This window comes from Chlorocebus sabaeus, chromosome 29, assembly GCF_047675955.1.
Source record: "Chlorocebus sabaeus isolate Y175 chromosome 29, mChlSab1.0.hap1, whole genome shotgun sequence".
NCBI lineage: Eukaryota > Metazoa > Chordata > Mammalia > Primates > Cercopithecidae > Chlorocebus > Chlorocebus sabaeus.
Window position 1 is genome coordinate 4,881,549 of NC_132932.1, and position 27,323 is coordinate 4,908,871.

Consider the following 27,323-nt stretch of genomic DNA (forward strand, 5'->3'; position numbering starts at 1 on the left):
TCTCACCAGCCATGTCTGAGGGTTCCAATTTCACCACATCCTCATCAACACTTGTTATTATCTGTCTTTTTTTATTGTACCCATCTTGTAGACAGAGTGGTTTGCATTTCCCTTATGGCTAATGATGTTGAGTATATGTTCATGTGCTTATTGGTCATTTGTATCTCTTTTTTAGAGAACGATCTGCTCAGATGTGTGGTTCATGTTTAGTTGGTTTATTTGGCTTTTATTGTTGTATATTCTAGATATGAGTACTTTATCAGATATGTGACTTGAAATCACTGTCACCCATCTATGGGTTGTCTTTTCACTTTCTTGATGGTGTCCTTTGGAACACAGACATTGTTTTTTTAATCCACTCTGACATTCTCTGTCTTTTGATTGGTGTATTGAGACCATTCACATTTAAAGTGATTGTTGGTGTTGTTGGATTAATATCTACCACGTTTGTAACTTTTCTATTTGTTACATTTGTTCTTTGCACTCCTGCCCCTCCCCAACCCCACTCCTTTCTGCCTTCTCTGGTTTTAATTGAGCCTTTTAGATAATTCCATTTTATCTCCTTGCTTAATGTATTGATTATACTTCTTTTAAAATTTTTTTAGTGGTTTCCCTAAAGATTACAATACAATACATACTTTTAACTGATTTAAGTCCACCTTGAAATAATACCATAGAGCATTACCAATTTTTCCCCCTCACTGCCCCATCTCTTATGATACCAATGTCTTCTTTCATGGTTAGTGTTTCCTCTGTTCTTGTTTAAGAAATCCTTCCTACCCCAAGGTCAGAAAGATCTCCTCTAGTGCCAGTCAGCATCTCAGAAGGCATCAGGTGGCCCCTCTGCCCTCTCCCAATAGCCCTCATCCCACCAGTTCAGAGCCAGAGTGGAGCCTCAGTCGTTCCTGGGTGTGTCCGCACACTCTGCTCTGGAGCTGGGGAATGACCTCAGGAGGGGCTGAGCTGCACTGGGTGCACCATCAGATGGGCCTGTTTCCATGAGCAGAACAAGACGTTCTGTTTCCACCCAGCTCAGGACCTGTGTGTCTCGGTAGCACATCAGGGCTGTAGAATCAGTGCGGGTTCAGGGCATGTGTTTAGTAGCCAAAGGGAGGTCAGTGTGTCTCCCTGTCCCCAGCACACAGCCGCCTGGCAAGTGGCCGTGTGAGTCTGGGGAACGTGTGAGGACAGGCTCCCCACACACACTGATTGCCCCTCCCAGGGCTCTTTCTCAAAGGGCCCCAGTCTCCCCGTCATTGGTCTGGACACTGTGGATGATGTTGCAAATCCCCACTATGGTGCTGCTCAGCAGACCCAGTAGGTCCAGCTTCTTTGTGTCAAGCAGCATCTGATCAGGCTTCCCCTCTTTTTCATCTTGGAGCCTCTCCCCAGGTTCTGCAAGTCAAGTACACTGAGTAGCCCTCCGTCCCCTTGCTTAGGTGATCACTCTGGTATGCTGGTATGCCCGCCACTGGCCTCTACTACCCAGGATCCCACAGTTCCCATGGAGAGTGGGAACCTGGTGCTGTGGGAGCATCCGTTTGTCACCTGCAGGATAGAGAGGACAGCCTCCGTGGAGTTCTTTAGGAGGCCGCTGCCCCTCCCCAAGGCATTTTCCTAACCCCTTGGTGAGAAGACCAGCCTCCAGGCCTCCCCAGGGAGTGTAGGTCAGGTGGCTTAACAGGTATCACGCAGTAGATCCCTCCAGCCTCCCATTTCTCTGCATTCCCAGCAGACCAGCGGCAGCTACATTTGGGACCTTGTTAGAAATGAAAATCCTTGGACCCCACCACAGTCTGCTCGGTCACAGACTCTGGGAGAGGGCCCAACAATCTGGCTTTAATAAACAGTCTGGGGCTGGAGAACCACAGCTCCGCAGGATGTCCGGGAGGTCCAGCATACTGACCTCATCAGCGATTGGTTTTTATTAATTCTAGACTTGGATTAGCCAATCTTGTAGACTCTCCACCCCCCTCGATGTTCAGGGTTCACATTAAATGACCAAATTGTGAGGGAACCACCTTGTCCACACATGTGGGTACCTATGACCTACCTACATTTTGTCCCCCTTGGAACCCACCTGCCAGGCTCCTGCCCCCACACAGTGGACATCTCCTTCCGACACAGCTCCTGTGCCTCGGGATCTGTCTTGTTTTACGGGCCCAGGTGGAGCAGGATGTGGGTGAGTCTGTGGAGAAAGGGCACCAGCTTGAAAGGCAGCAGCCCTAGGAGCAGCCTGGGAAGGCTTTGTGCAGAGGAGGGCCGTTTCCTCCTACGTGTTGGGAGAGTTGTCTCTGCAGATGGTGGGTGAGAGTTTGCTGCCAAAACCACTGTCTTCCCTGCCCCACTGATACTTCTTCCCCACCTTCCTAAAACCGTAAGAGACCTGGAGGTGTTGAGCATCAATGCCTCTTTGACTCAGGAATCTTAAAAATCACACCCTGGGGCTGCCATAGGGGCCTTCTGGTTCTCCTTGTGTATTATTAGTTGAATGTTTATAACTTTCAATTTCTTATATATGCTCTCTGTATGTGCTCGTATATGTATGCTTAATATATAAGATTATGTCCTTATATGTGCTCTCTAAGGACATAAGAAGAATCTACCTGACCTCACAACTTTTGTAGGCACTATTACCACACCCTCTCTTCTCCCAGTGGGCACCCCGTACCCCAACTCCCTGGCACTTCGTTTGGTGTGACTGCCAGTATCATGTATAATCATGAATGCTGTGGTTTTGCATATAATTCAAAATGCTGTGGATTATCCTTATTCACACACACACACTCACACCCAGAAAGGCAACTATCCCAGTGCTCCCAGAATACATGAACAACCTAATCCCAGAATCCCATTGTGAGGATCTATTTGAAGACCACTTTCAGCAACAATTACTTTATCAATGGAGGTCTCAGCAGGAAAGATAGGACACGCAGTAGAGCACTTGGAGGACGGTTACTAGACCAGTTCCCAAGGCATGCGCAGAGTTCAGAGAAACCACCAGGAACTGTTAGCGGCAGAATTGTTTCAACCCTTGGCCCCAAAGGAAGAGGGGAGGGAATGTTGATGGAACCTGGAAGGGAGGTTGTGTTGACAAGGCTCCTTGATAGAGCAGTGATATTCAGGGAGAAACACAGCCAGCCAGAAGTTACTCTGTAGAAGAGGGCAGGGGAGAAAACAAGCCAATTTCACCCTCCTCCCAACCTACCTCTCGTCTCCCCCAGTTTTCCGTTTCCAAAACCAACCCACAGCCAGAGGGCAAAGGAGCCAACCAGAAGGCCCCCATGTGTGTGATTTTTAAGATTTCTGAGTCAAAGAGTCATTGATGCTCAACGCCTCCAGGTCTCTTACGGTTTTAGGAAGGTGGGGAAGAAGTGTCCATGGGCAGGAAAGACAGTGGTTTTGGCAGTGAACTCTCACCCACCATCTGCAGAGACAACTCTCCCAACACGTAGGAGGAAACGGCCCTCCTCTGCACAAAGCCTTCCCAGGCTGCTCCTGGGGCTGCTGCCCTGCAAGCTGGTGCCCTTTCTCCACGACTTGGGCCCCCATCACCATGTGCCTGGGGCCGAAAGCAAGGTGGAGGAAATTGGAAAGTGGATGTAGAGGGACAAACAGAAGATATCTAACCCACTCTCGACATCCTCCTAAAAGTTTTAGTTTTACTTCTCACACGTAAGTATTTAATCTAGCTCAAATTTGTTTTGTGTTTGATGTGAAGTAGGGATTTTCTTTTTTTCCCATATGAATAACCGCCTTTTCCCAGCATCATCAGTGGATTAGTTCCTCCTTTCAACACTGATATTCTATCAATAAATCAAGTTCTGTATTTGCATACAGAGCATCCAGATTTGCACACAGATTTGTCTCCCTTTTCTGTTCCATGAGTTAAACTTGGCTGTCTCTGACCTAGTGCCTCACAGACTTCAGTACTGTATCTTCATAATAAGGCTTGATATGTGGTGGGGCAAGTCTTATTCTTTTTCAGGAGTTTTAGGCTATTCTTGGCCCTTTGTTGTTTCATATTAACTTTGAATCAATTTGACAAGTTCCACAAAACAAAAACTGTCGGGATTTTGACTGAAATTTTATTTAATATATCTATCTATCTGTCTATCTAATATATCTTTATCATGTGGGACCTTCCTATCCATGAGCATGGTATCTCTTTATTTAGGTCTCCTTTAAGTATTAGTAAAGTTTGTAAATTCCTATATACACAACTTATACATCTCTGATAAAGGTATAGGTACCTTAAGTGTCTAATAGTTGTTGCTGGTATATAGACATGCAGTTGATTTTTTAGATTGGTCTCACATCCAGCCACCTTTCAATAAAGTCCCTTATTTCTTCCAATAATTTGTCTATTTTTTATGTAACCCATAGGAAACCGTGGATTTGATATGGTTTTCTATGTAGATAATCATATCATCTGTGAATAATTGTAGTTTTGTCTCTCCCTAATCAATCTTTAAGCCACTTATTTATTTATCATGGCTGTTATTGACTAGAACTTTCAGTATAATGATGAATAAAAGCATTGATTTTGGGCATTCTTATCTTGTTCTTGATTTTTAGAGGGAGTGCTTTCAGTGTTTCCACGTTAAGACTGATATTTGCTGTTTTGTTTTTTGTAAATGCCTTTTTAACAAATTAAGAAAGTTTCCTTCTTGTTTTAATTTGCTAACAGTTTTAAATCACATGGGTTTTGAATTTTATCTAATGCTTTTCCTGTGTCTTCTTTATTCTGCTACTGTAAAAATTACACTTCTTGACTTTCTAATGCTAAAATATCCTTGCATTTCTGGAATAAACTCACCATGGTCATGGCAGACTATCTTTCTTCCTCATTGCTGAATTTGGTTTTCTAACATTTTAGTTACAAGTTTTGCTTCTACCTTCATGGGCAAAGTGGACCTAGAGTTTCCCTTTCTTATACTGTTCTTGTCTGTTTTTAGGATTAAAGTATTCTGGCCTCATACAATTTTGCTTTTTCTATTCTCTGGAAGAGCTTGCTTAAGACTGGGATGGTCTATACCTTGAAATTTTGATAGAGCCTACCTGTAAAACTGTCTAGGCCTGTTCTGTGTGAGAGAAATGGGGGTTTAAGCACTATTTCAGTTTCTTTAGTGAAAAGTTTGACAAGTCCTGTATTTGTTTTTTAGTTAGTGGTTTCATAAATTATAATTTTCTGGGAATTTTTTAATGTGGTCTGTGTTTTCAGAATTATGAGGGTAACAGCATTGATAGTGTTTCCTTATTGTTTTTAAACCTCTGCTTGATCTGCGGTTACATCCTTTTTTCACTTACCATGTTATTTATTCCTTTGGGCCTTAATTTTTTTCTTTATCAGTGGTGCCATGGGTTTGGCTATATTGCCAGATTTTTAAAGAACTGCATTTGGCTTTTTAAATTCTATTGTAAATTTGTTTTCTACTTTTATAGAGTTCTGGTCCTAATTGTATTACCTTCTTCTCATTTTTTTTCTTTTAACTTTGTAGTTTAATGCTTAATCCTATGAATTTTCAGCATTTCTCTTACTATGAACACCTCAGGTTACACACATCTTTTCCGGGGTCATGTCCACTAATGCTCATGAGTTGTCCTAAATAGTATTTTCATTATTATTCCATTCTAAGTATTTTTTAATCCCAATTATGATGGTTTCTTTTACCATGAGTTATATAAACATGTGTTTGTGAATTTCCAAATGTGTGGCATTTTAAATCTTTCTTTGCCCTGTTGACCTCCAACTTAATTGCATTACAGCCAGAGACCATGCTTTCTTGGAAATCAGTTCTTTGACGTTTGGAGGGTGTGCTTGAAGTCCTGGTACTGGAGTCAGTCTTTGAAAACGTTCTATATCTCTAGAGAGAAATGTTATTCTCTGTTGCTGGGTGTGGAGTTCTAAGTCTGCTGGATTACACCTCTTGACTGAGTGGCTAAGACCCTTTCCACTGCTATTGGCTTTTTGGCTAGGTGGCCCTCTGCTCCCTCCATCCCTTATGGCCCCTGGAATCACGGAGCTTATTTAGGAGGAGCAGGTGTTTGGGCTGGCCCTGGAGGGTGAGGAAGATTTGGCTTGATGGAGATAGGCAGGGGGCCTGGGCAGAGGGGACAGCATAATACTGGTGAAGGAGGGCCAGGGAGGGGTGTCACATCTGGAAAGAGGGCCAGAGGACAGGAAAATGCTGGGGCAGGGACCAGAGACCCTGGGAAAGTCCCCTCTTTAGAAGAGGGGCCCGAGAGAGTTTTCTGAGGGGAGACGACAGAGAGCCCATAGAGAGGAGGACATGGAGGGGTGGGGTTGGGTAGGCCTAGGCCATCGTGGGGGGTCTTCCCGGGCAGGAGAGGGACTTGTGTGAGGGTTCACAGGGGCATAGTGGTGGCCATGTGGCTGTGTGGTGAGGAGGCCCTCAGTTAAGTGTGGGGCCTGGGAGAGGGGGTGGCAAACATCAGATGGAATTTCACAGAACCTAACGCACATCTCTCTCCCTTGAGGTGAATTTTTCTTTACAGACCTGGGAATCTAAGAGATGATGTAACACCTGAACTCATTTTATAACATTAGAAGTTTGTGACTTAAAAATGTTTCAGAGGCCGGGCGCGGTGGCTCAAGCCTGTAATCCCAGCACTTTGGGAGGCCGAGACGGGCGGATCACGAGGTCAGGAGATCGAGACCATCCTGGCTAACACGGTGAAACCCCGTCTCTACTAAAAAATACAAAAACAACTAGCCAGGCGAGGTGGCGGGTGCCTGTAGTCCCAGCTACTTGGGAGGCTGAGGCAGGAGAATGGCCTGAACCCGGGAGGCGGAGCTTGCAGTGAGCTGAGATCTGGCCACTGCACTCCAGCCTGGGCGACAGAGCGAGACTCTGTCTCAAAAAAAAAAAAAAAATGTTTCAGAAGGTGGAAGCATGGGCTGTCTAGGGTTCTAAGGAGAGCATGGTTGAAACAGCTGTCTAAAGGGACTGAGGAGGTTGGAGGACCAGGAACCACCAAGGTCACCATGGGTGAGAGGCTTCAGGGTGAGGGAGGGGTGTTGGTGAGGGGCCCGGCTGGGGCTGTGTTCACAGTTGCTGGGATGGAGGGGACAGGGCAGGAATCAGGGTGTTAGCAGAGTCAGTTACCTAGGAGGTATGGCACAATGGTGATGGAGGAGGGGGAGCCCAATGACAGTGCAGTGAGGAATGTGGGGGGCACGGGAGTGGTGGCAGCAGGTGGTGTGGACTTAGGAAGAGGAGACATGGAGCAAGCCGTGAGAGCTGGATGGGCCTGGATTCATCCTTTCCTGGTAGGATTACTGTGGCCACAGAATTTATTGTGCAACCCAGGATGTTTCTAGGAAGTGAAAGGGAGAGTCTGGACACTTAGAGCTGGGCAGCAGGGTGGAGGAAGCCAGCACACACATGATTCCCTGTGCAGGCATGTAGGGGCTTTCAGCTAAGCCAAGGGTGTGTGAGGAAGTATCAAAGGTGCACAGGAGTTTCCCACTTGTTTGGGGCTTTAAAATATATGTATGTATATAATAGGGATTCCCAAGGGCTCAGTGGGCTGAGCTAGCAGTGAGGCTGGGTGAGGAGAGGTGACCTGGAGAGGGTTTGTCTTCTGCTTGGGCCTTTCTCCCTTGGCTGAGAGAAGCTGCACACACACCCACCCCTTCTGTCTGAACACGTGGCTTGCGAACCACAGTCCTACAGCTGTCAGTAGTAAAATCCAGGCCCATCCAGCACGCTTGCGGGATGTCGCGGTCATTAAATGAAATGGAAGGCAGTTTGTTTTTTCCAAGTAAGATGGATGTGAAGGAATTAGGTAGAAGCTGACAGAGGTATACCCAAAACTGCTAAATTTAGCCTGGATTCAAGAAAGAGGTTAGAGAGGTGGCATTGTGAGTAATTAGACGCGTCACTGAGAGCGTGAATGATTGACAGAGTTTGTGTCTGTGGTTGCCACTGGGGAGAAACAGAGCAGAATGGGAATCTTTGGAAGGAGCAAGGAGCCAATCTGCTGGGAATGTGGAGCCTTTGGGACTGTCAGACACGCTTCGGGTGCTGGGGTCTGTTCCCTTTGGAGGGAAGACACATGGTGAAAGGGAGAACGAGGCACAGTCCCTGGAGACAGACAATGGTCTGTAAATGGTGAGCAAACCACAGTCAGGAGCCTTGCCGGAGTCTGTACCAAGGGCCCTCCTAAGAAACCGGGTCATACTGGGGTCCAGTGACTGTGTATAGCCTGGGCCACATTGCCCAGCTGGAGTCTCTACGGCATTTGGGTTTGTGCCTCAGCTCAAAGCCTTGCAGAAACCCCTTTCAACATGTGTGCTGTCTGCTACAGAGGCTCAAACCCACTGGGGCAAAGAGACCACACAGCCTTGGAGTTGGGTTTCACATTCCTATCACCATGACCTGTGCCCACCCACCCAGAAATAGTTGGGTGAACTTGCTGGTTATTAACTGAGATGGTGCACATGACAGCCACATGGGTCTTTACTGTGTCTTGCCTGATAGCCCAGCATGAGTAGAACAGCCATCGAGCCCTCTGAGAGAGCAGGACGAGTGTGTCTGACCACCTTGTTGCAAGCCACCTAAAACATGGCTGGACCCAGTTCCACCCCTGGAGGGGATGTACTGTGGGCAGCTGTCTGGGAGGGTGCTAGAGACACCAGATGTCAGCTCTAGTAGGGGGTGAGCAAACATCAGATGGAATGTGAGCATAAGAGATGACGTAAGGCCAGAATGTGTTTTACAAAATCAGAAGTTTTGGACTTAAAAAATGTTTCAGTCTGGGATTGGACAGATAGTGCAGGCTCATGTTCTAAGAGTTTGTAAAAGTAAACGGATAAGAGATAAGTTAGTTTCAAGAAAATGGATTGCCAGACACGAGTGGTATTGCACACCTGGAGGGGTGGCCAGGGCTGCCTGTGTGTGGACTGTCCCCAGCACAGCTCCTCGGCTCCCACCTGCCCTGCACCCTGTATTGTTCACCTTGGCCCTTTATGGCTCTGTCTAGGTGCGATTATCTTCCCCACACAGGGGCCACTGGTAAAGAAATACTCTATATATTTTTAGGAATTGAAATCAAAGGGCAAATGGGATTTCTCTCACTTTGCAACTAACTTTATTGCAATCCATTTTCCCCCACAAAGTGAGCTGCCACCTTGTTACTTTCTTTAAGAAATACTGTGAAAAAAGCCAGCTGACCAGCCTGTGCTCTGGGAGGCTGGAGCTGTTCCCTGTGTGCCAGGCCCTGAGCCGAGATTCCATATGCATCACGCCTCATTTATCCCCCCAGAAACCTTGGGCAGGGGGAATGCTGCTAATCCCAATGCATGGAAAGGGAAGCTGAAGAGAAATTTAGGAACTTGCTCCTCAGAGATCGTTTTCACTTGAACAGAGGAGTTGGGATTCAGATCTGGGTAGTCTCTGGCTCCAAGGCCCAAGATCTCAACTGGTGAGTTGAGATTTTTTGGGGGGAGGGGGTGACGGGGGGGATGGAATCTCACTCTGTTGCTCAGGCTGGAGTGCAGTGGCATGATCTCGGCTCACTGCAACCTCCGCCTCCTGGTTCAAGTGATTCTCCTGCCTCAGCCTCCCAAGTAGCTGGGATTACAGGTGTGTGCCACTGGCTAATTTTTTATGTTTTTGGTAGAGACGGGGTTTCACCATGTTGGCCAGACTGGTCTCGAACTCCTGACCCCAGGTGATCTGCCCACCTTGGCCTCCCAAAGTACTGGGATTATAGGCATGAGCCACTGTGCCTGGCCCGAGTTGAGATCTTGATACTCCCTCTGGAGTGTGCTTGGTTGTACAAGGCGAGGCCTGGGGTCCCTTCATTGCTACCTCCTTGCCTCCCTTTGACCCTCATCTTGTGTATTCCCCCTTTCTCTCCCTGGTTCCCTCTTGCCTTGAAAGATGAGTAGAGAAGATGTTCTCTCCACTGCTAGGACTCCAGTCTCTAAAAATGCGGGTCCCTGTTTTTATCTAGGGGTACATCTGGCAGATTGCAATTCCTTGTTATGCCCTCTGACAGTCTGGTAGGCAAAGTGGCTTCCTATGTGCCTCCTTCATCTTGCTGTGTCATACTCGCTCCTATCAGCCTCTCCCCTGGATCCAGGCCCTAGGCCCATGTGGGCCCTTCTGGGTCCCTCATGTCGAAAATACGTGACTTGAGCAGCTGCCCAGATACTTGTTGAGGGAAGGAATGAGGGAATGGACAGACGCCTCTGGAGACCTGCAATGGCTTGAGAAAACAAGGACATGGGTTCCAGACAGAAGAGAAAGGAATGGTTGGAGCTGCCCAGGAGTCAGGGTGGGCGTCACTATTGATAAATGCACGGACAGTGACTGCACAGAGTCTCGTCACTGTGGGTGGGTCTTCACCAAGTCCCTGTTTATAAGATGCTGTTACGTGTAGTCTTACTGAATCAGCCATGGAGGGGACCATCCATCCTTCCATCCCTGGAATAGGATGATCTGTCTTCTCCTACCCTCCTTTCAAGCAATTACTTCTCATCTGTAAATTAGTGCTGCTGAGGTTTTGCTTTGAGTATGCAAGTTCTGTTGAAATCATTTGTTGGCAAATATTCCATAAGCCACAGATGTTAGTGCGAATGGGATGGAGAGAAAAGGCAGTGTAGCGCCTCCCCTGATAGAGTAGAAACTGGGGCCAGCAAGGGTGCAGAGATGGGCTGGGACCTGGTCCCCTGACTTCTTAGCACACAGCTTGCAGGAAAAGTCCAAAATGCCGTTTTAAAAGAGCCGTATGAAAATTGCACAAAGTGTATTTTTAGTTTACAAGCCAAGATACGTTTTGCAACTGGGAAAGGGTGTCCCTCAGTTGTATTTTGGTGAAATCATGACAGCTGCCTCATCAGTAGCTTCTTCATTTGTAATTACCAGCGTGGGGTTGAGTCACAGAAGCAGAATGACAGTGCATGATTCTCTACGCCGGTTTTTAATTGGTGTGACTGAGTTGGGGCATTGATGCAGCTGGATGAAAGTTTTCTGTATCTTCATGCACTGGGAGCTGCCGATCTCAGCAGGGCAAGCTGTCACGAGGTCAGCATAGGAGCTTGGTCCCTGTGCCACCTGGTCAGCAGGTCTTCGAAGCCATCACTTGGGATAGGCTCCAGGATAAAAGGAAGCTGAGCTTGCATGGTATTTGGCTGACACTCTCACCACCCATGACTGTCAGTCCCGGTCAGGTGACTCTGGCTGTCCCTGAGATCATCACCACCTCCTTCCTGTGTCCTTGTGCTCTTTAAGGGAAACCACACAATAGAGAGGGGCCAAGGATGGGAAGCGCTGCCTGGAGCTAAGAGCTGTTAATAATCACAGCTGGGCAGCACTGCCGTGCTTGGCTATGCCTTGGGATTGGCTATGCCTTCTCCCTCTCAGGCCTCCAGATGCTGCTGGCACACTGGAGCCATAGTCCCAGCATCCTGAGTGAGACAAGAGAGGTATAGGAAAGGTGGGGACAGAATGCAGAGTACAGTTTTTTGTTTGTTTGTTTGTTTGCTATTGTCAAATACACATAATAGAAAATATGCCATCTTATCTGTTTGTAAGTGTATAGTTTGAGGCATTTAGTATGTTCACATTGTTATGCAACCATCACCACTGTCCATCTCCAGAACTTTTTCATTTTCTCAGACTGAAACTCTGTACTTATTTATTTATTTATTCATTCATTCATTCGTTCGTTCATTCATTCATTCATTCATTTTTTGAGATGGAGTCTCGCTCTGTTGTCCAGGCTGGAGTGCAGTGGTATGATCTTGGCTCACTGCAACCCCCGCCTCCCAGGTTCAAGCAATTCTCCTGCCTCAGCCTCCCGAATAGGTGGGATTACAGGTGCACGCCTCCGTTCCCAGCTAATTTTGGTATTTTTAGTAGAGGTGGGGTTTCACCATGTTGGCCAGGCTGGTCTCGAACTCCTGATCTCAAGTGATCTGCCTGCCTCGGCCTCCCACAGTGCTGGAATTACTGCAGAAGCCACCGTGTCCAGCCTGAAATTCTATACCCTTTATACACCAACTCCCCACTCCTCGCTCCCCCACAGCCGCTGGCAACTGAATTCTGTCTGTATGAATTTGACCATTCCAGGTACCGCAAACAGGGAGAATCATTCAGTATTCGTCCTTAGCGCCTGGCTCATTTCACTGAGCATGGTGTCCTCAAGGCTAATCTGTGTTGTAGCACGCATCAGAGTTTCCTCCCTTTTTTAGGTTGAACCATATTCTATTGTGTGTCCATGCCAGGTTTTGTTAATCCACTCAACCAGTCACAGACACCTGGGTCACTCCCACCCCTTGGCTTTTGTGGAAAATCCTACTATGAACACGGGTATGCAGATATCTGTTCAGAACCCTGTTTTCACATCTTTCAGCCACAGGGAGTATGTATTTTTAAGTGAAAAATTTGAAGATTAGTTTTTCTAAAATTCCTTTTGATTTCCCTTGGGATAACTGCTCTCAAGTGATGGTGTTTTAGATATTAAAAATTTGAATTTCCAACATTTCTTTCATAAAGACAAAATCTTATTTTAAAAAACCTTGTAGCCTCCTCCAACATGACCTTCCTTGGTTAAGTAGCCATGAGCTGCAGCCCAGCACTGACCCTTCTTTCTGGGGAGCCCAGGACGGGGACTGGCAGGAGCCAGATGGGCTCCCCCTGACTGCCTTGGGTGCTCAGTGTAGCTTTGTTCTCTGATCCATGATGTAAGCAGACTGCCCAGGTGTGCTGTGCACAGCCATTGGTGCTCAAGGTCACAGACACAGTCCACTCTTCAGGAGCAGAGCTGCTCTGTGCTGAGAGCAGACGTGGACTTGTACCGGAGCCTCTCTCCCCTGGCGAATTCTCTAGATGAGACTTTCTTGAGGATAAGGCACCCCCTACTTCTCGCATATTCAGAAAGAAAAAAGTAAACAGTGGGCCTCCTCAAGTTGGGAAAGGCTGAACCAAATGTCTCGATCCCCACTTTCCAGAACGACAGGCTGCCTGCACCCTGCAGGCATGTTTTAGGCAGGCTACAGAGTGGTGGTAACATGTACAATGAGTTGCCATTATTAAAAACTCGGGAGAGCACATGTCAGATCTGAATGCTGGCTTCTCTGGAGGAGTTCAGGAGATCTTGCACTTCTGGGTTCCTAGAGTCTCCACAGACTCACCTCTTCCCTACCGTGGGGTCCCAGGCTGGGCCCTGATGGCATCGGGGGTACCTCACCCAACTAGAGAGACCATACATGGCACAGGGAAGTTAGCGGGCGGCAGGGAGATGTGGCTCAAATCCATTCCTACTAACACATCAGCTGCACAGGGGCAGCCTGCGGGGAGCAGGGGCATATGCTGTGCCTGGGGGTGAAGTATGGGCCCTGGGAACATGGGGCAGGGCCAGGCCTCAAGCAGCCTCCCTACCCCGGAGGTCACCTGCACTTGAAATACACCTCATTTTCTTTCTGTCTCTTTTACAAAATAATTCCTGGATCCCATGGGCCCTGCTTTGATGGGAGGAAGGAATGATGCAGCTCTGAGAAGCAGTCTGTCACTGCTTCTCAGCATGAAAGAGCTTTTGTCTTCAGTTTAGACCATATATTCTTTAAGCTTTATTTGGGAAAGGGGCTAAAAGGTCTGGTTACCTTGTTTTATTACAATTAAAAATTTCTTTTACAATTTTTTGAAACTATCACAAACTTACAGAAAAATTGAATGCACAGGGCAAAGCTGGTCTGACCCAGTGCGGAGAAACTAGTGACCCTGGCCCCATCAGCCCCAGTGCTCCAGTTTGTCCTTCGCATAAACAAGGACTGTCTCTGCAGAACTGTGCAGTGCAGCCACAGACACCAGGGAATTACCATTGGTCTCTTATCAATTGTAATGGCCCCTAATGTAATAACATATTCCATCCGTCCCCTGTGGGTAACCAATCTGCCATGTCCTGTCTTCACTTTCCCTGAGTGGACACCCTGGTTATCTGCCTGAACTCTGACATCTAGAGTAGCCTGTTCCCACCCATAGGCCCCATGGGCTCCGATTCCACTTTCCCCAGTGTGGGCTCCCTCCTTACCTTCTGGGTTCCAGCCATGCCTTGTTCCAGGCCACCCCAGATCTTCCTACCCCGCACACACCATGTTCTTCCCCGTGTGATGGCTTTAGAATGGAACTTTTCAGGAAAAAGAAGAGTTTTACAGTTTATTTTTAAATTAAAACAAAACCAAACAAAAATGAATACTCAAGAGGCATTGGATTTAGGAATCTGGTAAAACAGCTAATTCTAGATGGTCATAAAGAAACCTTTGACCAGGAAATGATTTAAAATGGAGATATTCAAAGTAAGGATTGTAGAGTTTTTTCAGGTAGCTCTTTGTAGACATTGAAAATATAGGCTGAGGCCGCATGTAGAAATTAAGCGTTCTCATCCGAAGCCAGACCATTTGGTTTGGCGACTTAAGGGAAGAGAAAAATGAAGTTTGCTAAGTAAAAATTAATGATTTCTCAGGAATTTTTAGGATGTTGAGCAGCTTAATTGCATAGTTTGGGTGGATATGTGTTGAAGAAAGTAATTTTAGGAGACTGGGAAATTGTGCAATCATCTTAACTTGGGTCAGGATTGTAATTATTGCAATAACAGAATGTTGCTATGTGTATATGTGACTGAAATGGGAAGCAGTTTTTAAAAAACGCTTTAAGAAATAACAACAAAATGTCCATTCTCTCTCTCTCTCTGGACTTCCTTAATTATAAATGCCAGGTAACCCAGTGCTGGCTAAATATAGGTCCAGTGGTCATCTATATTTATAACATTTTTTTCAGGCGGAAGTCACTAGAGCAATACAGAATTAATTTAGTGTGTAGGTTTTTATAGAGTCTAATTAGTTGTGTTTTTCTTAAGCGAACCAACTGGGATCAATAACATTATATAACTGAACTCAGACGACCATGACTTTTAGACATAGACTCTTTCCACAAAGCCAAGGCCCTCGGCAGATGCCGGCCCTGAAGACAGACAAGCGGCTCCGGAAGCAGGCACGCCGCAGCTGTGGAGCGGACGGGGCTTGGAACATCTGTTTCCAGCCAAGGGCAGGCTTTGGGAGTGATAAAGTACAGTTTTTTTTTTTTTTTTTTTTTGCAAAGTCAGAAGCCTCATCTACAGTCCATTCATCACTGAGGCCTTGAATGGAGACATTCCGTGGCTGCTTATCAGCTGTTCCTGTGTGGCAGGGTTTGGCTGGGCTGGCCTGGGGAGGTGGGGTGGGGTTTTTGCAGACTTACCAAAGTATGCACTTAGCCAACCCACCCCCACCAACAATGCAGCCTGCTCAAGGGCTACGAACTGCACCTGTGTCTGCAGTCACGTCCGTTGGAGAGTTGAGTGGGTGGATGGACCTTTGGAACTATTTGATGTCATTTGGGGTAGATTCGGCGTGCTTCTCGATGACTTTGCTGCAGATTAAACATGATAGAGTAGATTGGGCTTTCCTCCTCCATTCCTCAGGATCTTCAAAAAAACATTAAGTCTTTTCTGGCAGAGTGAACCCGAGCTTGCAGCACCCACTGAGATCTTGTTTGAAGCCAGCTACACTCGCATTTAAAGAAAAGACATGATGGGGGACGCCCTTTCTGTAAACCTCAGGCCAGGCCTGTCCTCTCGTGCGGGTTCCTACCCCTCCCTTATGTGACCCTACAAGCCGCTTTTGCTCGTCCACACCTGTGCCCAAGAGTTCTTCTCATGGCTGGTGCATGCCATGAATGAAGGGCACTGGCCAGTTGAAGGGAGTGCCCGGCTGGGCCTTGCCTGCCTCAAGTCCTCAGACCAGAGAGGCCAGTGGGGGTCTTGCCCAGACCATACAGCCGGCAGGTGGTCTGCCTGGTTCCTTAGCCTCCTCCCAACCTCAGTGCTGTCCTGGGACAGGGACTGAGAGAGAGCTTAAAGACAGGATAGCAGAGCTTGGGCCAGAGGGCACTGGGGGCACGTTCACCCCACCTCTGGACGTGGAGCCTCACTGGACAGCTGGACACAGGTGGGATGGGGGGAGACCTGTGTATCCTCCCAGTGTCATTTGGAGACAGAAGTCTGTTCATTTCACCAGGCAGATTTCAAGCTCCTCTGTGTTCCAGACACAACCAGGCCCCAAGGATTGACAGGCAATGTAGCTCCTGCCCTTGAAGGCTGATGGTGGAGGGAGGGAGGATGAAGGGTGTGATAGCCATGTCTGGGCAGACAGGACCTGGGGGTCTGGGAGGGCTTCCTGGAGTCAGTGACAGCCGAGGTGATGGTTAAAAGCAGAGTAGGAGTTAGTCTTGTAGGTGTGAGGGGACTTGAGCAAGCACAGGAACATGAAACAGTGAGTGAGGGCAGGGCCCTTTACACTGGACGAAAGAGGACAGTGTGGGCAGGGCCAGGCCTGTGGCTGGAGAGGGGTCCTGGCTGGTCATGTACCCTCTGAGACGAAGGAATCAGGGTGGGAATGTCAGTGCAGTGGTATGGGAGAGACCAAGAGGCCAGCAAGGGTCCGAGCAGAGGGATGGGGCTGCCTGCAGTAGGGCTGGTGCGACGCGGGGAGCGGGTTTGGGAGCCATGTAAGAGCCCACTTTGGGAAGGTTTGGTGGTGGCTTTTACCAAGACAAGGGAATGCCTCAAGAGGAAAGGTTTGGGGTGCAGGATGGCGAGGGTGCACAGTGTTGTTGATTCTGCTCTGGTGTGGTGGAAGTTATGTGCTGACCTAGGGGTCCTGCCAGGAGCCAGTGGATAAAGATGGTACGGATCTGGCCCAGCCCCTGGAGGACTCAGCCATTATGGGGCAACGTGCTTAGAACCCACTTGGGCGGGAGAGGCTCCCCAGAGGAGATGATGCTGAGCTGAGCCTGGAAGGACCCGGGATTGCTGGCAGGAAATGAAGAAACAGCCTTCTGGGCCTGCCTTCTCGGTATCTGATACAGTTCCTGGATACAGCTCAGCTTCTCTCGTGGGGGAGTTTCAGAACCCACCTGCCCAGTGGCTGTTCAGACCTCTGGAACCAGAACATCTATCTGGAGCCAAGCCCACACCCACATGGGGTTGCTTAGGCTACTCGGGTGAATCTGACATGTACCAAGGTGGTGAGCCAGAGATCTGGGGTTCTGAGTTAGGGCAACCCGGCAGTGGCCCCAGGAGGCTCACTTGGATGTGAGAACTGTGGGAAAACCAAGGACTCACCTGGTATGTTTCACAGTCATTTGTTTGTGAACCTTACATAAACACACACACCTGGATATGTATATACACATGTATACACACACACACACACACACACACACACACACACACACACCCCTGAATACATATGCGGTTGGCTCTCTTTATTCATGGGTTCCACATCTATACATTCAACCAACCTCAGGTCAAAAACATGAAAAAAAATGTATGCTGGATGTATAAACTATTTTCTTGTCATTTTTCCCTAAACAATATAGTATAACAACTATTTCCATAGCATTTACATTGTATTAGGTATTATAAGTAGACTAAAGATGATTTAAAGTATTGGAGGATGTGTGTAGGTTGTATGCAAATATGATGCCATTTTATATCAGAGACTTGAGCGTCTGTCAATTTTTGGTATCTGCAGGGTGGCCTGGAACCAGTCCCTCACTGATGCCGAGGCATGACTGTATACATATATATACATCCGTATACAAACACTTGCACATCCATATACATACGCGCACACACACACATCTGCATGTGTGTACACGTGTGTACAACACTCACATTCTATGCATCCACACATGTGCACACATACTCATTTACGGACATAATGGAATAATATGTACATGAAACATATTATAGATCTCCCATGACTTCCTTATTGAAATGAAGGAAAGTGCACACATGCTGAGGGTACTGGTTCTCTGGGAAAGAACCCGCTGCAAAGGACAAGGACCAAGGTGCCTGAAATCCCCCATGGCAACTAACAGTCTTAACTGTGCCAAGAGGCAGAAGGTTCAACGGTGAAGAATCCTGACCATTCATTGACTAAATGAATCTTGAACAATTTCACTGCTCTGTGCCTCAGTTTCCCCATATGTAAGATGAGGACAGTCATAACATCTACCCCTTACAGTTGTTATGAAAATCAAACTTATTCATTCATCTGAACTCCAAGCTTGCTGCCTGAAGTGGGGCGTGTGCCCGGCAAGCATCAGCTGCTCTTGTAATGAGCTAGGAGCACTAAGCAACAGTGAGGAACCCTGGCTGGGGGACCGGTGAAGGAGCAGGGATTGCTGTTCCCTCCTAACTCTATACCCTTTTGTACCTTCCATATTTTGTGTCATGTGCACACATTACCTATGTTTTTTTAAATGTCAGATCATCTTGTTAAAGAGGATTACACTACATTAAACTCTCTTCATTGTGAGTTCTTTGATCTCATTTCTCCCATTGTTCTGGTCAAGAACATTTAGCAAGGTTTGTAATGATGTTTTAACTATGTTACTAGTTTTATCAAGTAATACATGTAATCACCTATCAATGTTGAGTAAAGAAACATAAGCATCCTGTATTCAGCAAATTGTTTATTTTCTTGAATGGTGCACGAGACGGGCTCTAATTAATTCATTGTGAATATATCATGGGCACGAAAGAGAACAAGAACATATTTAAATTTCATGTTATGACATTAAAAAAACAATGCCTTGCAGACTAGCAGTCAAATTCATTGATGAAGAGCAGATGGAGGTCAGGGGAGGACACGGGGCTGAGCAGGACTGGGAAGTAGCCTGGGATGGTGGAGGCAGCGCCTCTCTTCTATAATCAAGGGAAGGAGGAGGCTTCCAGGACCCTCCAATAGTGACAATCCATGGAAGCCACCACTCCTGATTATAAAGGCAGCTGCTCAGGCACTGGCTGGAGAAGTGGTGCATAGTCAATTAGCTGTGAGCACAGGAGCAGAGCCAGCGCCTGGTGTGGACAGTGTCCGAGGCCACAGCCAAGCAGCAGCCACCCAGGATGTCCAGGCTGCTGAGCAGGGAGGAACACCTGCCATCAGGGCAAATGCCAGATAAAAAAAGAACCTCACTTTCCCTGGAAGATTATTTGGAATTTTGTCTTTAGGCTGCCCCCTTCCTGAGTCCAGCCCTGTCCATTTGACCCTGAAGAGGTCCTGAAAGTGTGGCAATCATTTTGAACCCTACTTGTGTATCTGTATGTCATTTAGTATCAAATTTTGTCACCTGCTTGTCTGTGAGCAGAATGGGGAGGCTGCTGGTTTAGGAACTGGGAGCCCCACAGTGTGACATAGTCTTAACCTCCCTGGGCCTCAGTCTACTCATCTGTGAAATGAGGACATCTCTGTGGGTCCTTCTCACACCCTAATCTGTGAGTCAGGGCCGGAGGGCAGCCAGCTGTCCTTCATGTTGAACCAGGCCAGTGGCCACATCCCCACAGGTGACCCTGTGTGAGCCTGGGGGCCTCACAGCCTCGAATCCTGTCCCCCTTCCCCATGAAGGCACCCAGAGTTGTGAAGGAACAGCCTCCCTCATTGGGGAGGGGCAGGACCTCCTCATACCTGGGGTGGACCCTGCTGTGGTAGGTCAGGTGAGAAGCCTAGAAGAGCTTAGGTGGGTGGGGAGGAGGAGAGACAGCGATGGCTGTATCATAAATGCAGCATCATCCGGGCTGAGGAGACTTTCAATGGGCCTGTATTCCTGGGCAGCTGCCCCTGCCTCCTGCTGTGTCACCCTTGGTTCTTTCGCTGGTTTTGCCCATGATGAAAACCTCACACTCCTGACCTGATGCCTAATGTTTCGAGGGGAGAGCAGAGGGCAGGATCACATGAGTCAGACAGAAGGATGGGGCCTCTTGGAGCATCTGACAGGAGGTTTATGGAAAAAGCACAGCTCAGAGACTCAATGAGATGCTGAAGGTCTAGGCTTGCAGCCACACCTGTTTATCAGCAGAGTCACTCAGTGTATGGACTGCCACTTCCCAACCTAGAGAACCCATGCTTGACATCAGAGACTTTGGTGAACTCCCCAGATACTCTCAGCAGCAAATGCTGTACATCACAGGCTGGCAACCTTTTCTTTTTCAAAGTTCACATATGAGCTATTTTATCCTCGTGGGCTCTAGGATCTCTGTTGCAACTAGGCGGCTCTGCTATTGTAGTAGGAAGGCAGCCATGAACAGCAGGGAAAGGGTGGGTGTGGCTATGTTCCAAGAAAATTTATCAAAAAACAGTAGGTGGATATATACCCAAAAGAATTGAAAGCAGGGACATGAACAGATATTTGTACACAGCAGCATTATTCACAGTAGCCAAGAAGTGGGAGTAATCCAAATGTCCGTCAATAGATGAATGAATAAACAAAATGTGAGGTGTGCAGATAATGGAAGATTAGTCAGCCTTAAAAAGGAAGGAAATTCTGACACATGGTACAACACTGATGAAACTTGAGGACATTATGCTGAATGACATAAGCCAGTCACAAAGGACAAATGTATGATTCCAGCTTCTTCTGCAGCTGGCTTTGGAAGGGCAGCCTTGGCTGGTGTCCCCTTCTCCCCTGCAGTGGGAGCATCCCTCCCCAGTCCCCCAGCTCTCATGCTAGGCAGGACATAAGTGTCCAAACAAATGGAGTTCTGGCCACTGCTGCCTCCAGAGGTGGTTGGCCTGGTCAGCTTTCTGGGGACTGTCTGTGCCTTTCCTGGATCGTTCATGGAGAACAGTTCACATCAGCGCAGACCCTGGGGCCTTTGCAAAGGATGGTCATGGCGGCCCTGGGGCAGAGGGCTGGATGGCTTTGGGACTGGCCTTTGAGGGGAAAGGTGGCTGCCCCAAGCCTGGTTTAGCCGTTCAAAGGCCAGGTGCTGCCCTGAATGGCTTCCAGGGCCACCCTGACATGGGCCTGCTAAGAGTCAACAGTTCTGTAATTAGTCTGCTTCTTTGCCAGCAAGTTTTATTCAACTCTTAGTTTCTCCATGTCCCTGACAGAATTGACTTGAATGCCCAGAGTTAAAAGACCAAAAGTTATGTAATATCTCCCAGGGATGGTGGCAGCTTATAAGCAAACATGTTGATTAAACACTGCTGCAAGTTGAGACTCCATGATTGCCTCCGTTGCTAAATAACAGCTCTAGTGTGGGTGAGGAGCAGCCTTTTCACACATGTGGCAATTAACTTTGTTGAAGAAGTGAGCAAGGTGACTTATCTGTAGGAAGAAAAATAAAAGTGCTTGTGAGAAAAATAGAGCAGAAATAATGAGGTTTATGATGGCAGAAAAATGTGAGAATCAGAATTGCAGGAAACAGTGTATCGAGCACTTACTACCTACCTGTTGGGTCTCTGCTAGCTCTTTCACACATACCTATCTCATTCAAATTTTGGAGCAACCCTTCAGGGTGGTGGTTGTTAGTCTCATAAGGAAACAGAGAGGGTAAGCCCAGGTCACCCAGAGGGAAGGGGTCAAATTAGATGCAGACCTGGATTTGGCTAAAATCTAAAGCATCCCAGACCCAGAGAGGGGAGTGGAGGAGCCAGAGAGAGAGCTCCCAGGACCACCAGCATTTGTTGAATGCCCACTAGGTTCTAGGCACTAAACTAGGCTCTATATAGGTGATTCTTATTTATTCCTCATGACTATCTTAGTATTTGATGTTCTATGGTTGTAAGCAACAGAAACACACTGGAGCAAGCTGAAGTAGAAAAGGGAGTTCTTTATTTCGGAACAAAGTGGTGTCTCCTAAACCCAAGAAGAGGAGACACCCAGGCTACCAGGATTGCTGGAAAGGAGAACTGAAGGGTAGTAAAGGGGCTCAGAGGCTTTCTCTTGCACTCCTGCCTTATCTTCTTGTGCAAAGATGTGAAAATGGCCACTCACAGTATCCAGGTCCCTCCAGGTCTCCCCCTGGGCCAGTCAACTCTGTTGAGGTCAGACCATAGCAGACTAAATGGCTATGTATGAGGTGGGGGCAGCCAAGGAGTTGGGAGTCGGGTAGACTTTAGTCCTACTTAAGTTTTAAAGGTAAGTACCTTTATCCCCATTTTACACATAAGGAATTGAGATTCCCATGAGTCAAATATCCTTGCCCAAGGTCACGTGGCTAATCTTGGTGAATAGGTAGGGAGGGTTTGGACCAAATTGTTCTGACTCAAAACCCATGTTTGTAATCATCATATAGAACTGCTGTAGAGGACCATTAGTCTTAAATTTACCATTTAATCAAGCTGGAAAAGAAACTAGGATGGTTTAGCCTGAGAAGATCAACTTGAGAGTCTATATGATATTCAGTCCATCTTGATTTTAAAATCATTTTTGGAGGATGGTGATCAACTAGCACCTCTCTACAGCCAAGAAGCAGGCTTCCGATGATAATGTCCCCATGCTCAAGCCTGGTCAGACGTGAGGGTGAGCTGGTGCTACAGTGAGGGCCAGCCCTTCTTGAAGGTCAGGGGCTGGGCCACAGGGCTGCTGTTGGTTCCATCCTGTCCTCAAGCTGAAATCTGTCCTGACAAACTGCCCCTGGCAGAAAATTGGGACACCTCAGGGGTTTAGATGTTCTCGTCTGACCCTTTCACAATCCCCAAGCAGATGGATCCACGTGTTTTCTTTGGCTGCCCCATTGCACTTGAGAGTGAGTGTTCATTCTTCGATATTTCAGTTTACCCATGGGGTGGAGAGGATGGAATTTGTTTATAAATGAATGTTTTGGTGTAGACCTGACTTGACACCAACTTAGCTACTTCAGGGATGCTTGGCTCTAAACGAACATTCATTTCTGTCTAAAAAACTTGGCCACGATAGTCCAAACTTTAAATGATATTAATTTACCGTGAGATGTGGTGGAGTATGTGCTCCATGGGAAATATGACTTAGTGTTGTTTATCTAAAAATGAGTGTCTAAATCCACCTTCATGTTTATAAACACTGCATACATGCCAGAGATATGAGGAGCAGTGCGGTGGAGGGTATGTTTCCTCTGGGAGAATGAGCCCCTCAGACAAGGGGGAGAGTCTTGTGGGGTGGAAGATTTTGGAAGCTGTTCGTGAGACTATTAATTGATGATATTCTGCTTCTTGTCTTGCAGATTGGAAACCTGGAAGATTACTACCATTTTTATCACAGCAAAACCTTTAAAAGATCGACCTTGAGTAGCAGAGGCCCTCACACCTTCCTCAGAATGGACCCCCAGGTACAGATGGTCAGAATGCTTTCCTAAGGGCTGGAGGGTTTGGGTCTACGGTCCTAAAAATGGCAGAGTCTGGATTTTAATGTGATTCTGGATAGACATGAGTTTTCCACATTCACTTTAAATAAAACTAGACAGGTGTAACTACGTATCAGACCATCTGAACTCAATCATGTGAGTGAAGATCTCTCAGCATTCTAAAATCAACAAAATACAATAATTACAGGAGATACATATATGAATCTTACCCATAAAACAAAAACTCTAAGCCATTCAAGCAAGTATTTTAATAATGAAATTAGAGATCAGGCAGGTGGATGTATTTGTGGTTGCCATAACATGTATGTTAATGGTTACTATGAATTTGAAAACTGACTTTTTTTCCTCAAAGATTCACATGATCTTCAGGATTAAAAGAAGTGTGATTTGAAAAGAAGCTAACATTTTAAATTGTAATATAATCCATATTTATTGGGTGGTTAATAATATTTCCTTTTTGCATAGACTTGAAATTAAGGTTTGACAAATACCAATCAACAGATATTTATCAAGATTAAAAATTTAAGATGGCCAAGTGAGCCTCCGATGCATTCAATTATTCGGTATTTTTGGAACACCTGCCACGTGGCTGGCTCTGTCCACACCAGGGCCCATGGAGCTGGCGGCGGGGCTGACAGAAAACGAAGCAGGAAATAGAAAGATATGTGATATGTCACAGGGCGATGAGTGCTGAGAAGGAAAATGAAGTTCACCTGAGAAGCAGTAGCAGCCCCAACAAAGAACGGAAGTCATTGGTAAATCATAATTTTAGGTCACAGAAATCATCTTCTTTTAAAAGTTAATTTATGTGCTAGATGTTTGTTTGGGCTCCCTAACCGGTGCACAATACTATTTCAGCTATTTCCAGAAAACACTTACAGTAAAGTTTTTATGGAAAAATGGGTTCTTGGTGTTGCCCCAACCCACCTACTTCAATGACAATCAGGGCTCTTTTTGTATTGACTGAGCAGGGATTGGTTGGAGAGATATGCTATCTCTGGGCTCTGTGCCTGAATTATCCTTCTCTGGGGCCTCGCATGGTGAGGGTTTTGATTGATCCTCATGGAGGAAGTGGTCCTCATGGAGCTCACCCATGGATCTGGGCTGTGAAAAGGCAGACTTGTCTTGAATATATTTCTGGATTGGTTTTATTGGTGGATGGATGGATGAATGGATGGATAGATAGATATGGATAAGTCAAATGAGATAGATATAAAACATTGTGCTAATTCCATTATTCCTTCATAGCAAGGGAAGGAGTTAACTGTTTACTAAGGGATGACTGTGTGCTTGGGCACTTTACATGCACCATCTCACCCCATCACGTGGGGTTGAGATTATGTCTACTTGTGCTCACACCATGGAACATGAAGGAATGTTTTTCAAAGGGGCCAGTATATTTAATCCTCTAGGAAAAAAGCCAGATTGTAGTTGTTCGTTCCCAAAGAGTGAGGCACTTGGGGAAGTGTGGATCAGTAGAAAACTGAGCAGCAGGGGGCCTCTGTACAGGGTGCATAGGCTGATCCTGGAGGAAGCGTGGGTTCTGTGAGGCTGAGAGACTGTCATCTGTCCTCTAAGCTAGGAAAGAGGTCGATGCAGTACCCCTCCACACTTTCACTTTAAGCAAGCGCTTGATCTGCCTTGTGAAGAAACATCCTCATTCTTCAACTGAAGTCTTTTGAGTTGTTGAATTGCTACCACGCGGATAGTTACATCGAAAGCAAGCTGTTTGCATGCAGGAAGCCCCTCTCATAGGCATGCTCTGAGAAGAGACGGGGACCGTGGATTTCTTAGTCTTCTTTCCATGAGGCCTTCCAAGAATTAATAAAGCAGATTCTTAATTGTTAGAACTAAGGCAGAGTCGAAATAGGAGACTTAATCTGTGTTTTGACTACATCCTCTGTTGTTGGTGACTGTTTTAAAACTTTTAAAGGTACCCAGGTTGACTGCTCATCCCTTCCTTCCAAAAATATGAATGGTGCACCTGCTGAGTGCCAGACCCTGTGCCTGAGTGATGCAGAGCTTCCCAGCAGGTCTCTGTGCTGCTGAGTCCTCAGTGAAGATGGGGGTGGAAGACCCGTGCATAAGCAAGGCAGGCTGAGGCAGCAGAGACAGACTCTGTGGAGGGCCTGAGGGCCACCATGCCCTGGACCTGCCTCCTCTCTGCAGCACCTGAGTTGCTTGATTGACCCATTTGAGGTCTGTTAAAAGTCCTATATTCAGTTTGGGTCCGAGGGTAAAGCATTCCCAGGCATTAGTTGTCTCCTTGAAGCCAGCAGAAGGAAGGATAGAGACTTCCTAGGCAAAGGCTACCATAGCAGTTAAATTTTTTCAAGTAAAAATCTCCTTTTCACAGAGCTTCTTAATAAGCTGCTGGCAAGGCTGCTATCAATGCATCCTGCCAGTAAAGAAGAAAGGAGAAAGGAAGAAAGGTAAACAGCCTGGGCATCCTAGGCCTTCCTGGAACTTTCATAGGATTGGCTGATTGTTTCTCACAGTTCTAATTAAATGGTTAGCCCCGGGGAAAGCACACAGACATCTGAATGAATTATGAATTCAGAATCACCACTGAAACACCTCTGTTTAAATTTGTCTAGCTTTAATGCAAACCAAATCAATTAGCTGTCAGTCTGACTAATATTTACTCTACCCAGTCATTACAATTAAATATTTGGTGAAATTAGCTGTTTTATATAAGTATTTAGTGTTATCTTTTATTGCAGCGCATCGGAACATTTTCCTACATTGGCAAAGCATTTTTATGATACCTTCACATCTAGAGAGCTGTGTAATTAATATTATTAACAAAAGGAAAGATGATTTAATATTATTCAGGAACTTCAGAATGCAAGGCTGCCATTGTGTTCAAATGACCAAACTGGAAATGAATGTTATGGGGCTTAGGATAAAGTTCAATCAAATGCAGATGGTATTTTATTTTAATTAGCTCCAGTCCCTATTGTATAAAAGTGCTTTGATAAGTGATGGAATTTACAGTCCACCCCATGTCACATAAAAGCAGATAGAATGTACATTTGTGAAAGCAAAACAAAACTCAAGGGGTGTCAACAGCAGGACTTTGTTAAGCACGTGTGTGTGCATGCACACTTATTAGGCATCTTCTTTGCACTTATCCTGTACCAGAATGGTACAGTCATTTTCCTTGCATTCTTAATTACCTTTACTTGATGTTTTTCTTGCCATCTTTGAAAAGGGCCTTTTTGCTCAGATGGCTTTGTTGCTCGGCCCTAGCCTTGGAGGAACAGCCCCAGTGTTCTCAGTGTGCAGTTATCGGTCGCTGGGTTTTTCCAAGGCTTGTCATTTAAGCAAACTGAAAGCATTTGTTTTTAACTTGTTCTTTTGCCAAAAGTCTGGAGAAGGGTGGATATTACAGAAGCGTCGACCAATCACTGAAGGGGCTCACAAATTTTTTTAAAATTACTTGTTCTGATTATGTTCCAAGCTGGCTTATACTTAGTCGTTGCTGCCCGTGTCTTCCAGACCTTACATTTTAGCATGATGACTTGGGTTCAGTTCTTTCCTTCCCTACAGATCTCAGCCAGATTGGTGATGGAAATGGAAGGATAAAGATGTAAAGAGGGAGCCTTGGTGGCTCCTTGCAGGGCCGTAGGAGGCTTCGGTTTGATGCTTCATTTCAGTGCTTTAAAGTTTAGAAGTTGCAAAATGATTGCAAGGACCAGAGAAGGCATTCTGTTTTGTAGGATGGGACTTTGCCCCCAGAGTTTAATCAAAGCTCGGGTTTCCTTCCAGCAGTGATGCAATGTTGAAGTAGATCTTTCCATTAACCACAGATGGAATTTTATCTAACAGTTTTGTGTGCTAGAGCAATTCAAAGTGCAAACAAACAGAAAGTTCCTGACAAGAGCACATAGACAGTAAGTGACCACATTGGTCTCAGGGGTTGATGAACTGTGTAATGGACTGAGGGCAGGGCCAGGCAGCTGCCCAGGGCCCAGCGGATTTGCCCACATGGGGACGGTGAACTGCTCCCCCATGAGGGTGACAGATTGACAGTGACAAGCTGGCTGTTCACATTTTAAGTACCACCCAGCTGGTTCTAGTGGCATGGCTACTAGGAATTGGTAAAAAGTTTGAATGTG

The 27,323-nt window shown here is 46.5% G+C and overlaps 1 protein-coding gene across 3 annotated transcripts in view; it reads left to right on the forward strand.

Moving 5' to 3' along the window:
• The window catches only part of PCSK6 (proprotein convertase subtilisin/kexin type 6), a 192,332-nt gene that overhangs the window by 24,278 nt on the left and 140,731 nt on the right, over positions 1 to 27,323 (forward strand). For all 3 annotated transcript variants that reach the window (XM_007990588.3, XM_007990589.3, XM_073012963.1), the window contains exon 2: positions 23,062 to 23,166. In XM_007990588.3, the coding sequence (XP_007988779.1) occupies positions 23,062 to 23,166 (105 nt within the window). The remainder of the gene's footprint in view (positions 1 to 23,061; positions 23,167 to 27,323) is intronic.